Source organism: Anabas testudineus, chromosome 4 (genome assembly GCF_900324465.2).
Source record: "Anabas testudineus chromosome 4, fAnaTes1.2, whole genome shotgun sequence".
Taxonomy (NCBI): Eukaryota; Metazoa; Chordata; class Actinopteri; order Anabantiformes; family Anabantidae; genus Anabas; species Anabas testudineus.
In genome coordinates this window covers 9585681-9602674 of record NC_046613.1, presented here as the reverse complement: position 1 = coordinate 9602674, position 16994 = coordinate 9585681, and the positions used below count along the sequence as shown (strand labels likewise).

General features: G+C 42.4%; 1 protein-coding gene across 3 annotated transcripts in view; it reads left to right on the top strand.

Moving 5' to 3' along the window:
- The window catches only part of celf5a (cugbp, Elav-like family member 5a), a 160404-nt gene that overhangs the window by 131853 nt on the left and 11557 nt on the right, over positions 1-16994 (top strand). For 2 of the 3 annotated variants that reach the window (XM_026345681.1, XM_026345680.1), the window contains exons 5-7: positions 1876-1955; positions 8551-8697; positions 15217-15373. In XM_026345681.1, coding sequence (XP_026201466.1) covers positions 1876-1955; positions 8551-8697; positions 15217-15373 — 384 coding nt within the window. Of the gene's footprint in view, positions 1-1875; positions 1956-8550; positions 8698-15207; positions 15374-16994 lie in introns of all 3 variants that reach the window. The other variant, XM_026345678.1, reaches the window with a different exon arrangement.

Here is a 16994-nt window from a genome sequence, read left to right as displayed (position 1 = left end):
ATACAGTAAGAGAGGTGTCTGGGTTAGAACACTGAAAAAGCCAGACTCTAAACATTACTATTATATTACATCTTTGTTCACTAAAAGCACAAAGATTGTTGCTCCAGAGCTATTGTATAGTTTCAATTTCAAAGTCCTGCTTGGTTTATCTGTAAAAAGTCCAGGCAATGCATCATTTGCAAAGTACTGGTATATAAGGAGTTAAATACCTAATTATAGAGGTCTATAGTTTGTACTACTCCAGCAAAGTCCTTGTACAGGTCATGGTGAGCTCTAGCTCTTTTTTATCCATATCTCAATAGGAGGCAGTGGTTTGACAGCTGAATTGGCATCTTGATTGGCTGGTGTCCACAGGGGCAAGCCCATTAAAAGGGAAAGAAAGGCAGGGCACCTGGGTCAACCAGGATAGATGATAAGGAGAAAAACGTCTGCAAGATTAAATAAGAATATAAAAGGAACTTAAAATGAAATGAAATTAGGTGAAATAGGGTATAATTATAAAAGGACATGGTAGCTCAGTAGATAGTACTATTGTACTTCGCTGCAACAGACCCCAGGTTCAGTCTCTTTCTCTCTGTGTAGAGTGTAAATGTCTCTGTGAGTTCTGGTTTCCTCCACCTTCTTACAGTGTGATAAACGTACTCCGGAAACACACCTGTGCAGCAGACTGGGCACTGTGATCTTCCCACTCGCATCAATGAGAATATGTGTGCATTTGTTATGTTTGTAAAAATGAAATAAACTGCTCATGTGGATCAGTGGTCTCTGTCTTCCGCTCAGTGCATCTGTGAAAACATCTGGATAGAGATAGTAGAGGGATAAAGACGATATAATAGTTTAAAACAAACTAAAGTCAGTAATGTTGCTGACTATGCAATTGGTTAAATTATAATTGTTGTCGACATGTTAATAGTTACGTTGAGGAAATTTCTTCAGATTTCTTACAACTGTCCAATTGGTCTCCACAATGAAATGATTAGATTATGTTGGCCAAGGTCAAAGGTCAAGGTCATTGTGCACTTTTTAATTTGTTAAAAACTTGTTATAAAATTTGTTATAAACAATCACTCAAGTTTGAACTAAAACTTGATATGTACCAAAACGTGTTTTTATTTTTTGTTTATTTGTTTTTTAGATTTTTTTTTTAGCCTGTACATATTGGCTACATGATCCAACCGCTGCAGACTAATAGAGTAATTATGCAGAGGCTTGACACAAACTCAAAACAGATGCATTTCGTCAAATTTCTTTTATCGTCGTTATCGTGGGTTCTGAATAGGGAGCTGTACTTCATCCTAATAGTTAAATAATTAATGTGGAACAGCACCGTGTACTTTGTGAACCCACAAAAGCCAAAGCTTCAACTTATTTTCACTTTATCTGCTCTTCACAATGTTCCTCAAGGACATTAGAGCTAAGCGTCTTGGTTCTGTTGTTTGTTTTGGTGGTTGTGGTTTCTGTTTGCCTCTGGACTTCATCTGCACAAATATTGATCAGAACATCCTGTTGTAATAATCTGTATTGAGTTCTCAAATGGGGTGGTTTTGTTCTGAAAATATTAGAAGTTTATCCAGTTTAGCTGGTATTTAATATGCATAGACAGGCATGTGGTGCTAAATAGCATGCTTTTGTGCTTCATCAGTGCAATCAAAGCCTGCAGCTTCTGCCTGCTTGTCTGCCTGTCTGATGCCCGGAGTGGGGCAGCCTGCTGTGCAATGAGAGCCTCTCACTGCACAGCGATTCCAGTAGTGTCACATATAATTCAACATCCTTTATTAATATACTGTAGGCTTTAAAACTCACTCAATTGAATACATTTACTATGTATGTATACTGCGTGTGTACCTGCATTTGTGAATTTGTTCTCTTTTCCAGGTTGCGCCTTCGTCAAGTTCTCCACACACACCGAGGCTCAGTCTGCAATCAGTGCCCTCCACGGCAGCCAGACCATGCCAGTGAGTACAGCCCACTATGCAGCACTCGTGACACACTAGTTGTCTTGATCAAGAACTGTAAACTCTGCGTTGAGCCTAAACTTCAAGGTTTTAATCATCTTATGGAAAGTGCAAACACTGTCATAAATATCCAAAGTGAAAAAGAAAAAAGAAAACAGCTACGACCAGAAATAGCTCGGTGTCTCTTTAATTAACATGGTACATTTTTAATTTCCAGATAAAACTGTTTAGAATGATAATTGAATTTTGGGTGAGTCATCAATCAGTAGTTCTGCTTGCATAATCAGTGAATATAACTCCAGTGTGAGATTACATTTGCTCGTTATGTAAGCACACCGTGTCCTCTGAATTCTCTCTGTATTGGATTTACTATGAGCGCGGAAGCTGTACTGCTCATTTGTATGTCTCTCATGTTTAGTCATGGTCCCTGTATACCTGATGGTGTCAAAATGAAAGCTACTTAGTCTGCACTCCAAGCCTGAATAGAGTTATTCTCCGTGGCATCCGGCGAGTGGACAGGGAATCACGTCCCGTATTATACAGTGGCCTGAAGGATACTCTGCTTTTATCCTCATTTTTGTTTTGGGAACTCTCGCCTCACAAAAGCAGGGACCCTGAACTCTTGCCCACCCTATCTCACAGATGTTGTGTTTCACTGCATGATTTCATTATTAATGGTTGCCAATGTGTGGCTCAAAAGCGGAAAGGACAGAGAAGCAGTAGAAGCCAGCTGTGCCTTTTTGGCGCAACCTCCGAGTCAATCTAAGTGCAAATGACTGCAGGTCATGAGGAAAGACTCTGGATGTCCATTCTCCATAGATACCCTTTTTCTCTGTTGCTCCATCCCCCTATCTTTGCTAGCTTTCTGCTCTCGCTCATCTCTCTTTGGCAGCCTCTCGGGATATTAGGCAATAGACTTGTTTACTCCACCTTTCACCACATTGGCTGCTGAATTATTCATCTAACTATAAGCAGGGGGCCGATGGGAGGGGAGGAAGAGTTGGAGAGAGACAGAGCAAGAGGCAGAGGGAGAATGAGTGAATGGACAGGATTTATACCTCCTGCTCTGGTAAATTGATTATAGAAATCTGATCAGCATCTCATATCCTGTGGCTGCTGGAGGAGAGGGCACAGTGTGCCTGCCTCGCTGAGATTAGCAGACCACTGGTGAACCATTACACCTCAGCAGGGCGGTGCTATTCAGAGAAATGTGTTCGTCAATGTGGCGAAGATCCTGAAAAATCTCTGGGCCACACTTCCTGTGCGTCCATTCGAGTTCAGGTTGCATCACCATTGCAAAAAAGTACGCTAATTGAATGAGTAAATGAACCATCTACAAACCTTTTACACTTTGGGACACGTTAAACATGATAACACAAAGAGAGGCAAAACAATACAATATATATATCAACTGAACCTGTAAGTCTCATTAGAAATTACCTTGCTCCTATTTCTCTAAGGCTAGGAGCTGATGAACTAATCCAAACTTCTGCATCAAGGCCTCGGCTGACGATACTCGTGAAGATGACCATGAATAAAGCCCAGCCAGTAGCATTGCTAGCTGAGGTGTTGAAGTGTGCTGAATAACAACACTGCAACTAACTGCAGTGGTTTGATAGATCTACTGCCAATCCCCCAAAGCACGAACACTGCCTTCTTAGAGTTTATGAGTGTGCACAGACACGCTCACATGAATGCATGTGTGTGCATACATAAACATCTACAAACAGAAGCACTTTGTGGGTTCTGCATTTACATGAGCACACACACACGCACTTTCTATACCGCTCCTCCCTCTGTTTCACTGTCACATGCTCGTACAGCCACGGGCTAGGGTCAAAGGCTCCTTGACTGATCTTATTTTCCAGCTCAGACGACTTGAGCTGAATACATTTGTGTTATTCGTGTAGAAGGAGGGTGGGCATTTTGTATGTATTGGAAGTGTGAGTCAGGGCGAGGGAACAAATCTGCCCGAATCGCGTGTACATGTGATGGTCATTGCATGCAAATATCACTTGCTGTAATCATCTTTGTACATCGTGACACACGCCACATGAAAAATTAGCTGCCAATTGCAAACTATGGCATAATGTCAGCATATGAGCGATAGCAGCAAAAGAGTCTGAGTGTCAGCAGGTCATATGTAAGACTAACATCCTAACTCATTATACCATTCATACCTTCACTCCACATACAAGCTGCGACCATCCCTTGTTCCTCTTCAAGTGTAACACACACATACACATGCACACTTCCATAGATCAGTATATGAGTGGCTCAATTAAACATTTAAATGTCACAGCTGTAAAGCAAATTGCTGAGATCCAGCAAGGCCATGTAGGAAGTAGGCCCAGAGACAGATTTACACGGAGACAAGGGGGGGTGCAGGTCAGGTCCTCAGAGTTGTTCCGATTTTTTAAAACTCCATAACCACGCAAGCTCAGCCTGAGTGTGTGAGGTTTTTTCAGCTAACACAGGGACTGAGAGGGTAAGAGAAATCATCCAAATGTGATTTCCTAGCCGCTGGATCTCCTCTGTTACTTCAGACAGAAAAAAAAGCATGATTTGATATGACACATTGTTTTAATGTACAGATCAGCATGTCACTGCCTTAAATAATAAAAATGAAAATATGCAGAGGCGAAAAAGCATTAGATACTGTTTAAAGGTGAGTTTCTGTTGAAAGAGAGTAATGATCTCATTGTGTATTCAATGAGATGCAGAGTCTTAATGTCACTATTTCGCCAGGATGATGGAGCTTTGTGTTGCTACTACTTACTAATACACCCTAATGTTTTTATTTAGCATTTACTGTTTAAGATCTTTCTCTCGTGAGTATTTGCTTCCAAGGCAATTTACATTGCGATAACCTAATAGATTAGAGTCATCCATTAATTTACGTGCCAAGCTCAAAGAGGATGTTTATTTATGATTTCATTGGCTAAGCAATGGGTGGTAATGGCTTATTAGAATACAGTAAAAAGGATGACACATAATGGTGTAAAATGCATGAATTATGGGCTGCAATATACTGTATACTGTGCAAGTGTTGCATATTTATACCACTCTTGTACGTGTTACTGGGGACGTAATTAAGGAGCCACAAATTTAAACTTTTTTTGTAATTTATTATGAATAAGATATATAAAATTTCAATCAGCCTCAAATGCTGTCCAGGTGAGCAGCACATGTGCTCATGTTCTTGAATGCATTGGAAATCAAATTAACTTTCAATAAATTAATGTATATAAAGTAGTTTTTTTTTCTTTCATAGTTGCCATATTAATCCATATGCAGTGGAGAAACAGGCAGCTTTAGTGGCAGTGCATTCTCATTAAACTGGAACATTTTTATTTTGCAGAAAGCGAAGAATGTTTGTTGTAAGGATATTGAAACACGCTTATCGGAAAGACAGGATGTATTGCTTAATTTATGTTCTCATACTAGCACTTGAATGCACCGACTCATAATCTGATTATTAGGATCAGAGACTGAGGCATCATTTAGGCACGTGACATTTGATATATTGTACGAATACAGGACACAGGTTCAGTTTCCCTTCTAGCTTCACACTAAACTAATTCAAGCTAGCGTACTGTATACGTTTAAAGTGGTTTATATATAGCTGGGCAAGCGTCTCCTTTATTCACACAAGGGTGTGCAGTTTGGACACACACCAACCCTCACTGGCAATGAGAACGAAGTACAAAGAGGCAGAGTTTCCTTGTGGATCTGAGTCTCTGTTATCCTCCCGGTTAAACTCCCCTTCCTTTAGTGGCTCTCTAGGCAGTTGGGAGCTGCCCAGCAGGGGGATTCGGCTCATACTTGGCAGCTTAAAAATTTAATGAGACTTTTACTTCACACTTCATCCTCTTCTCTTTAGAGCAATACGATTTTGCTCACTGATAACCTGACAGGCCTAACTGGGAATGGCTGGGAGATAAACAGGTGTGACAATGGATGCTTATCCGACAAGCCATAAGATTCAGGTGCCCTGAGGAGAACCAGTGGGAGGGCAAATTCAGTGTATAGACCTTCCTGATACTAGCTTTGTGGTAAGTGGGACGTCCATGAAAGAGAATGACACACGCCTCATATAAAGTCATGATCAATTCACAGTAAACAATGCTTCTGTTATTCAAGCAAACCCCCTCCTGTCTAGGTCAACTTGGAAAATGAGTCAACTTGAAGGTTGCAAATCAGTATCCTCTGATTACAAACGTCCTCCTCCAAATATAAGAAAAGCAGAGCAGGAGCATGCGTGTTCTCATTATCAAAGAGCGTAGGCCTCTAATTGCTATTTTCAACGGCGAGAGTTAAAATATTCAGTATGTACTAGCACATCTCCTCCGTATTCTGGTCATGCACTGCCCTGTGCTGGACTCTCCCAAAGTTAAACTTCATAATAAAGTTAATGATGCAGATAGTAAAGAGCTGGACAGACACAACAGAGAAACCAAAGTTAACCTTGAAGTAGCTGAGCTCTGTGTTGTTATATGAGGTGATGCTGAGGAGAGTGAAAATATTATTTTACTTTATGTTGCTCTAGCTCTGGTTTCTATCCTGTTCTCTGTAGAAATAAAAAAAAAGAAAGAAAGAAAAACGTGTACATGCAAAAGTGTTCCTGGGAACAGGTTGAAAACAATTAGTCTCTTTAGAGTACAATTATCAACTAGTTTTATAGTCTGACAATTAGTCTTTCCCACTGCCCATTAGTCAGCCAGTAAGCCAACTAGCCTGTCAGTCAGTCAATCGCTCACCCACAGTAACTAGACAATCACTTATTTGCTCACTCAACCAGCTAACCAACTATTCACTTATCGAGAATCCTTCAAACCCGTGATTCAACCAGTGAGAAAGCCAGGAGGAGACGGCTATGGGGAATACTGAGAAAAGTGGGGAGAAATAGAAAATCTATAAGCTACAGTCGAAAGGTTCAGTGCATGTCTTTGAACATCTCTACCTATCTGTAGATGTCTTTATCGGCCCATATCCTTGGTCTCAGACGGGGCAAAATGTAAAGAAGAGGAAAGAAGGCTTATAATATAAGGTGTAGAAATCATTACTGTCATTTGGAAATGCTTGTCTGTAGTTCAGCCCGGCTCCTGCCAGGTTTGACCCAGATCGGAGAACACCGAGAAATACCCTTTCTCCCTGTAAAAACCCCACCAAATGCTTTGATTGCCTTCAATCAAGGCACTTTGCCAGTCACCACTGTTATTGACAATGGTGCATCAATTTCAGAGGGCCTCTTATCGTGACTGACAAACAACCTTTCTGCACTGTCAGATCAGAGTAATATTTCGGCCTTTTATGTGCATCGATTGGCCAGTTTGGGGGGTGCAGAGGGGAGGAGAGGCGGAGCACGCGAAAGGTCAACTGTAGCACTAAATCATTTGAAGATTCTTAATGAAGGGTGTGTGGCAGACACACCTGCTGGTTTCATTATTGGCCTGTACAAAGAGGTGATCTCGTTGATAGAGGGATGGATAGCCAGAGCCGCATAGAGAAGAGGGGAGAGGCTAAAATAGAAAGAGAACGGCACGAGTAAGAGTGCCCTAAAAGGCAACGTTTTCTTTGAAGAACTCCAAGTCACCAAGGTCAATAGGAACCAATACCAGTCGTTGCTCTTATTTCAAATCATTGTGCATTGCAGAACGTTTAACCTTACCTGTGGGAAAGAGCACCAAGGTTACATAGTGTATATGTACTGTATCGGTGGAGGAAAGCTTGGGGAAAATATAAAGTATTTCTGTCATATACAGCAAGCCAGCTTTGCCCTGAGTGACTTTGTACACACACCCAGTTGGCAGTTTATTAGGCACATGTAGCCGAAGCTTTTAATGCAACAATCAATCCTTCTTTAATAAAAGTGATAATTATTTCCATTCTTATTGAAAATAGCAAGAGAGTAAGCTCAGTAACTGTAAAAAACTGAACAGCACAAACTACATCCTACAAATCAACCATACAGCTAAAACGGAAAGTTACAAACATCATGAAGGGTAGAACTGTTTCATTAGACTTCATTAGTTTTAGCAAAGTATAACTGACACCTGAATATATGTCCACTGGTAGAATGAAGGTTTTCTGTCTGCACATCTGCCTTCAGAGCTCAATAAGTAGAATATTGTTTCCTTTGCGTTCCTCTGCTTGGTTCATGTTTATGTATGCCGGTCACACACGCTTCTCTGCAGCAATACAAATGTGCAATGATGTTGCATCTAGAATGCCAAAAAAATTAAACAATGACGTGCAATTAGAGGAGCTCACTAGGTATTGATGTTAACAGGAGCTGTTGTAGCTAATGAACATGGCATACCAGGAATGAGAAATAATAAACTGTTACATTGTTCATGCTCTAGCGTTGGACTTCATAGAAGTGACGGTTTTTAAATATGTAGTAAATCAAAAGCGCTTCTATGACATTTACTCCATGAAATAACTTAAAGCATCTGAGACATACACAGCGTTCACTGTAAGACAATGTCCAAACTGACTGAGTGACTGTTGGTGTTAAAGGTGGTTGCAGTAAAGCAGGGTTAACTGTCCCTGACCCCTGTTCTCTGAGCTTCTGTTCCCTCTACCCCCTCAGGGCGCCTCCTCCAGCTTGGTGGTCAAGTTTGCCGACACAGACAAGGAGCGCACCATCAGACGTATGCAGCAGATGGTTGGGCAGTTTGGTATCTTCAACCCAGCCATCGCCCTTCCCTTCAGCACCTACAGCTCTTACGCACATGCGGTGAGTTGGAAAAGACATGTGTATCACGTGCCAAAAAAAACTGAAATGGAAAAATATGTGACTCCAACATTACTTATGTTCATATTTACTGGATGACTGTAACAAATACCACTCAGTAGACATAAGTAGGAATAACATTTCAAACCATATTCTAGTTTTTATATTAACAAAGGATTAAATGACTGAAAGCCTCACTGTTTTGGTTCAGCATCACGTTTCTCTTTAGCATCACTTCTGTTACGTCATCAGTGTGTAGCATTTGTTGGAAGAAAGCCCATCACCAGACGACAGAGTGGCAAAGTTGGCAACTAGCGAGTGAACATGGAGGAGCAACAAGCAACCAAATGTCCACAAAGTCCCCTTAGGAGTTGATGGAAAACAAACCAGAGTGACTGTTGGGCTTCATTCATCAGTGGCCAGAACTTAATGCCTCCTGAACTTGGATTAACTTGAACATGGAAAACATTTTAACAGACAGTGATTTGGCAAACAGGTTGAGATTTGAGAGTTTTTTTTTTTTTGTGTGTGTGTGTGTGTGTGTGTGTTTTTTACAGTATGAAGTGTGTTAACTTTCTCCTGAAAACTACCTGTGTGTCACTGAGGCTGGACCACTACTGTGCTACATCTGCATGTTTGCATGTCTTCTATGTTTTCATGCTTACTTGGTGAAGTTGTGAAAATCTGCTCGCTAACTACAATCGCTGCCACTCATTGCTCCTCTACTCTTGTTAAACACTGCGTCTATACCATCACATCCAGATTTCCACCACCCTCAGCGTACGTTTAGTTATCTTGTACCTTCCGACTGCTATGCTCTCCTACACACATCCACCAGACCTCCCTTCAGGGCATGGCAGCACACACACAGCAGACTCCTGGCTTTTGAGGGGGGTTCAGATAGCTTATGCAGTCCCTCTCAGATGTGCATCCCCCCCCCTCCCCCATCCTCAATCACACTGATTCTCTTTCCTACCCCTCTCCCTTCCTCTGTCTCACCCTCCGGGCCCGTGAGATGCTTCAGGGGCCACAGTTGACTGAGAATATTGCATGGGCAACTTATCTGCACACAAACTGTCTTCTTTCCTGCTGAGGCACAGCACACCAACTCAGACACACACACACTCACACACACATGCACAACCTACTTGAACCAGGCTAAAATGAATTTAAGAACAGCTTTCCATCCTGCATTGATAAAAACCTGGAGGTCTGTCTCAACGCACTTCACAGATACACATAAACATCCACTGAGCATTCCTTCACAGAGAACGAGGAACACGGCACATTTTTTTCCCCAGGACCCATTTGGATATAAAGGTTATATATTTCTGCTGCTTCTGAATGCCAGGATTAATTGTTGACGTTAGCGGGGTCTTGGGGGCTTATCCATTTCCCTCATTTTCATATCACGGCTAGGGGACCCAGAGTGAAATGTGCAAATTGACCATCCCAGAGTAATTGCGGGGCCATCTCTTGCGCTCTCTCTAGTAAAACTCCCACCTTCATTTCCATTCATGAAATGCAGCCCTTTCGCAGGAAATGTGGAGAAATGCAAATGTTTAAGGATTGGTGGAGGCAGTGGCAGTCTGTGGGGAGACCATTGTGCCCCGCTCAGGTTGGCCATGACTCTTATTTACTGTGGCAGAGACCCGTGTCGACTCATACATTCGCACACAAGAGTGTACACACTCATACACTGTGCAGCAAATGCTCTTTTTTTCCCCTCTCTCTCTCTCTCTCTCTCTCTTTCCCGCTCTCATACACACATATAGTATGACAAAGAACAGGATGATGCTAGGAAATTGAGTTCCAAGCAAAAGTAACAAGGGCACTGGGGATACTTCAGCATTAGAGAGAATCAATTACCATTAAATCTGAAGGAGAAATTGCACGTTTGTGGTTTGTCGACACAAAGATTATACAGCATGAATGATGGTAGTGAAGGTGAAATTCCCCTTGTATTAGTATTATAGATCACAGAGACTGTGGATACCATGTACCGGTGTATAATGAATTCAGCAAAATAATGCAACTTGGTAGAGAAACTCAGAGGCAACCTTGGAGATAAACTCACCTCAACTTTTGAGAAAGTAATGAGCACACAAGAGCCAGTAATGGATTATCAGCAAGGCTCTGGTTTTCATATCTTGCTAACAACTTATTTAATTAATCTAAATACTCGTTCGGACTGCTAGGTATGTAATAATGTGGAATAAAGGAAAATATTAGTTATCTTTAGGGTGGGTGTCCAGCTTTTGCAGCAGTTGTGATTACATTACGGTCACTGGTGCTGGCTGCATGCACATGGTGTGTAGCCTTGATTGCCCCTTACCCACCGGGAGTGTGCTGAAGTGATAGTTTGTTGTTTCTTTACAGCAAGATAAACTACACATATTCCCCCAAGACGAAAAACCTGCAGTGACAGAAAAAGGACTTTATCTCTAAAGACACACTACATGTTCGCCTACTCTCCATATACACTGGCCAAGAGAGGAGGCGGTAGCACAGTATAGAATACAGACGTAGGGAGAGATGGTATATATAGCTATAACCAGGGAGTACAGTAAATGGTAAATTCAAAGAGCTACCCCTGCACTACAGCAGTGGATAGGATTATAGAGTTGAGCTGACAGCCAGTAAATTGGATTTTAGTCAAACCAGGAGAGGGAGGGGGCACTGAACACAAATTGGAGGGTAACAACACTGACAACATATGCCAAAAATGAGAAATGTGCCATTTTCACGATGGAAACAGACACTGGTGAGCTCTGACAGGAAACATCCCATTTGCAAAAAGGTGATTTTATAAAACACAAACCGGAGCAGAGCAAGCGAGCGAGATTCCATGTTTCATTCCAGTGTTAGTGGTGAGTGATAATAGTTGTCCCATGAATCACTGAATGCAAGTAATAAAACCAGCTTTTATTACCTTTTGTATCTCCCCTTCAAGACACAAACATCCTATTTGTACACGATTAGATTCGATTCCAGTCACTTTTCTTACCGCGTCTTCTAAAACTGTGTGAAGACAGCCATTTTAGCTTCCCGCGGCCCCGTTGGATGGAGGACTACACGCTGTGTCAGAAGACAAGAAGGAAGTTTTTGATTCGGCGGCACCTCCAGCGCCGTGCCCCCCCCCCTTCCTGCCTCCCTAAAAAATGGATAAATAAGAGCATTGTTTAGGAAAAACGGTTAAACTTGTTGTTAATAGTGACAGTGTGTGTGTGTGGGTGGGTGGATTGAGAGGGATGATGACTGTAAACTCACATTAGGAAACATCTCCCCCTGTTGGAGGGACTCACAGTCGCACAGCCGTTTGCAACACAGCACACTTGAGAAAGGATGGTAAGACATTACTGCATCATTTGGCTGTGCTGCACACACACACACACACACACACACTCACACACACACGTGTGTGACCTGGTTTAGCTGTATTATACTTGGGCGGACGAGCTCCTGACTGGCCCTGCGTGTGTCTACACACAGAAACACACACATTAAAAAAGAGATGAAAAAACCTATTAAAATCTTTCCTTGGAAACACACCCTGCTAGCATGGGGGTAATAAATGAGGCCCCTGAGCGTTAGTCTTCTGTCTTTAGTCTTCGAGTTCACCTCATTGACCCACTGTCTCCCTCTCTCTCTCTCATTTTTTCAGCCCTTCTCGCCCTCTCTCTCTCTCTCTCTCTCTCTCTCCCTCTTTGCCTCCTTTTGACTCCCACCCCTCCCTCCATCCTTGGCTGGTTGGGCTATAAGGGGTCACATGTGACAGTGCTGAGAGTCAGCGAGTCACAGAGCAGCGCTACAGAGATAATTGCCATGTGATAAAGAGGTGATTGCCTGCTGGCACCAGGGGAGAGTAATGCCATCAGGTTGCAATAAAAAAGCAGATGTCTGACACTAAATGAATGCTGCTCGAGCCCGGGCAACTTTCTTTTTTCCCTTTCATCTCATGCGTTCTTTTGTCTCCCTTGTTTCTGACTGCCTTTTCTTCTCTCTTCCTTTCTTTTCAAAAGGAAGCAGAAAAGGTTGTGTCTGTGATGATGAAGACTCAGTTGTGCTCATTCTCCACCAGAGACATTTGCTATCTGCTATTAGTACAAATATAAAAAAATAAAATAAAGAAATAAAGAAGGGAGTAGCTTTTGATTGCAGCGCCTTTGAAATGTTGAAAAAGAAGAAGAAGAAGAAAAAAACACATATACCCATGAAAAGTAAAATGGTTTTGTGTTTCTGTCAACATAACCTCTCTGCTTTCTGCACTTTATTATATTTTTTTTTTTTTTTATCAGAGCCGGTTTCTTATATTATTTATTTATTTAACTCTGCATTCCAACATAATTACATGCTTGAGTTTCCAATTTGCTGCATTTTAATTTGGAACAAAGCATCAACGAATGCCAGAGTTGTTATCCATGGTAATCTGACGCATGGCGTTAAGGACTACATTATCTAAGACACACACTAGTATTCTGGAGTCCTTAGTCCCAGTGCATCATTACTCCATCCAGGCCTGCAGCATGTGTAAGGCAACATGGCCCACAGCGAATAGGCTGCAAGCTTATTAGAAGCAGCCCTAAGTCCTCAGTCTACGCTGAGCCCAAGAAAAGAGAGAGAGAGAGTGCTGTGACAGTGTATTTATTTTTTAATACCAGCCCAGTCAGGCCCTTCATCCTATTCTGTCCAACTCTATTCACATTCTAATAGGGGGGCAGTCACGGCACTGCCAAAGCAAGGGAGCCCCAGATCCTCTAGACCTCTTTGTTTGTTTCTATGTCATTGCTTTTGTTTAGTTTCTTGCTCCCTTGCTGTCTTCGGCAGCTCTGCCCCCGTAAAGGCTCAATTCATCTTATTTGGAAACGAATGGATGATCCCCATTTGTCACATTGATAAAATTATGCAAATGACAAAAGGCGTTAATAGATAGCAGTGGCAAGGCATGTGGCTAATTGATGAGATGCCAGCGCCGGGCATTCTACATCGGGACAGCTGCTTTCAGGTTACCTGACAGGGACACTGAGGGAAAATAATTGGCTTTTCCATTGCTGGGTCCCCATGCAAATGCAAGCAGAGTGGCATTCTATACCTCCAGTGTCTCACAGTATCGTCATTAGCATTAGTGTTAGTGGCAGAGGAGTTTGATTTCTGCTTATACGAGTCAGTCTCAGGTCACAGCCATCAGCAGCTCCCCTGACACACAGCAGCTATCCAGTATTAAACAGATGCAGAGATAGGTGCAAGAGGTCGGTCCAGCTGTGTTTATATTCCTACACCACACAGGCACAGGTCTGCATGCCTGAAGGACAGCTACACAACCTGCAACGAATATTGATTCCCCAGATAAACCCACCGGTTCACGAGCTGTGAAAAAAAAGCCATTGTACAATGATGGATTTTCTTCTGAATTAGGCATTCAGCATGTGGTTTGCACAGGGAGAATTTAAGCTGAGTGTGGAAACTCAAATAGTCTCCGTCGCTCTTCATGCATGTTGTGTGTCTGTGCGTTTGTCCGTGAGCGCGGCGCAGGGGCAACGGTGCATGTGAGCATGTCCCGCGCATATGAATAAACACTCTGTGGGCTGCATTTGATGGAAAAATAGCTTCAGCTCTCACTTCTCACTTCATGCTAAGTAGAAATGCAGAGTGAATGAAAAGCTATTGATTTTATCTCTTTGAGGGGTTGTCCAGTGGGGGAAAATTGACTGCCTTTGCAATTTTCTGACTAACATTTTGTATAACTAACGTGGTCTGGAATATGAGATACGAGACCCACTCGCCTTAAAAATGTTGTTTTAATGACACGTGATTTGAATTCTCCAAACAGGCAGCCAACCGCTGTAGTGTTTACCAAAGAGAAATCGTATTTTTATTTCATGTTTAATGACTTCTATCATAGTAAAACCATCCCAGAGTCTCTTTCCAGATGCATGTAAAAAATTAGAGATGAATCCGGGGAACAACAGAAGAGAAGAGTGGGAGATGTCTGTGGCGTCTCTGTACAGTCAAAAAAGGAGTATTGTGAAGTTTGTGAGGGGGAAAAGAAAAAAGCTTTGCAACTGTTCTGCAAACTTTGCCTGTTCCCTGAGTACAGAGATAATGTGCACATGTCAATGCCTTGATTTGTATGAGCCCAACAGACAATTATTAAATCGTTTCTGCAGCTGGTGACAGGCTTCCTGCTGGGAGGATAGACAGATTCACTAAACATAGGTTGACAGGCTTCTTTTTTCTTCCCTTTCTTTTATTCCGCTCTACTTTCTCTGTACTTCCCCTGCACTATCCATCCATAAACCTCAACATACATCCCTCCCTCTGTTCTACCCTTGCTATGTTTCTCTCTCATGTCTCGCTCCCGTCTTTTTTGCGACTCCTTCCCAACTTACTACATTTTTCATTACCATCTGTCCTCTTCTCACCTCTCTCACGCCTCGTTCTCCCGCCCTGCTCTTTCACACCCCATCCAACCCTCCATTCCTCCCTCCATCTCTCCATGTCCCTCTTCTTTAGCTCATGCAGCAGCAGGCAGCCATCATGGCAGCAAGCCACGGAGGTTACCTCACGCCTAGCGTGGCTTTCCCCGCCACACAGATCCACCAGATGGGGGCACTCAACATCAACAGCCTCCCACCCACCCCCATGACCCCGGTGTCGGGTGAGTTTCATCAAACCCTGGGTGAGCACTCAGTTTCATTCCCTTTCCTCTTGTGAGCGTGTGAGTATGTGTGCATTTGCGAAGTGTTGCTGTGTATGCTGGTCTTAGAGTTTTAATGTGTGCAGGTTTTATGTGTGTGTATTTGTAGTTTGTGCCAATGACGTTTCTGTAGGAGGTAAACTTGTGTTTTTCATAATGCTTTGTAGGAATATTTGTGTGTATGGATGTGTGTGTGTGCGCAGCGTGAGAATAAGGAAATAGTGCGGCAGCAAGGCCAAATGAAAGAGTGCCTGCTGACTGGTAATCCAAAATTATTCCACTAGAGAGAAAGAGACACCAAGATGAAAAAAAAAAGAAAAAAACATTTGGTGGGATTTGCATGTTTATGTTGTTTGTGAATGCAGAAAATGTTTGGCCATAGTAGGAGCAGAATAGAGAATATCAATAAGTAAGTTTACAGATAAGGCGCTAATTTCCCCGTAGTATTTTGACCTTGTGCTTTGAAGCACTTGCGCATGATCTGCATGCAGCTGGTTTTGTTTTCCATAACAAACATCTCCTATGCAGATACATTACAGAGGAAAGGGAAGGACTTTGAAATGCCTACCCACTGCATAACATTTGCTTATTCAGCAGTGCTTCATTTTCCTTGAGACAGAGGAAACTTCAAGATTCTCCACTCAACAAAGGCATGAGCCGAAATAAATAAAACAGCATCCGAGTCTTTGTTGTGCTCTGCTCACCTGCTTTGTCAACACTGCAATATTCAGCTTTTAAGGTGATGACTTTGGTAACTTTAAGCCATTCGCTCTGAGAGAGAGAGAGTACCACCAACAGTGGAACAAGGTCTTTTTTAGATTTTCTTTCTAACCACCGTGTGAACCCACCTTCATACAACAAACTTGCTGCGCTGGATCAAATCTCTCTCTGCCTCACTTCTGTGGGGAAGAAAGTTACAGTCTCATTCTACAATACCTGTTTGCTCCTGATTAACTCGGTTCAAATCAGTCAGTAGAAAGAAAACGCACAAGACAAATAGCAGACGAGGTGAGGGAATAAATGCTACAGGTCCTGTATTAACCTTTTAATCAAGCATGTCACACCCTAAAGGATGTACCATACATAAACATGAGATGATGGAAGATGCCAGCGAGCACCCACGTGCTTCTGTGTACAGTACATTATTTTCAGCCAATATATCTAGAGAGGTGGCCCATTTGTCAAATATTCACAGTGATGTTTTCAGTGCAAAGTGTGCAGTTTTGGGCGGGCATAATCAATCAGAGACAGTGATTAAAAGTGGAGCTCAGTCTTGCTGAGAAGCCTCTTATTTTGACGGGTAAAGCACTGACAGTATGGCAATTCAGATCTTTGTGTTCAGCATGCAACACAATAGTGCTGATGAAAGATAGTGCAACTGTATTGCAAGTGTGTGTGTGTGTGTGAGTGAGGATGTGTGTGTTTGCATGAGGACGCTTTATCCTCCAGTCTGATCGCATTGTTTGTTGCTCTTTGCGTATGTCTTTTTCACCGTAGTCCCTGGAAAGCCCAAATCTGTTCCGTACCGGTAACAAAATATTGCAGAGTTTTGTTCGCAGCGATATTCTGGAAAAGCTCAACAAAACCATGTATGTATTAGGAC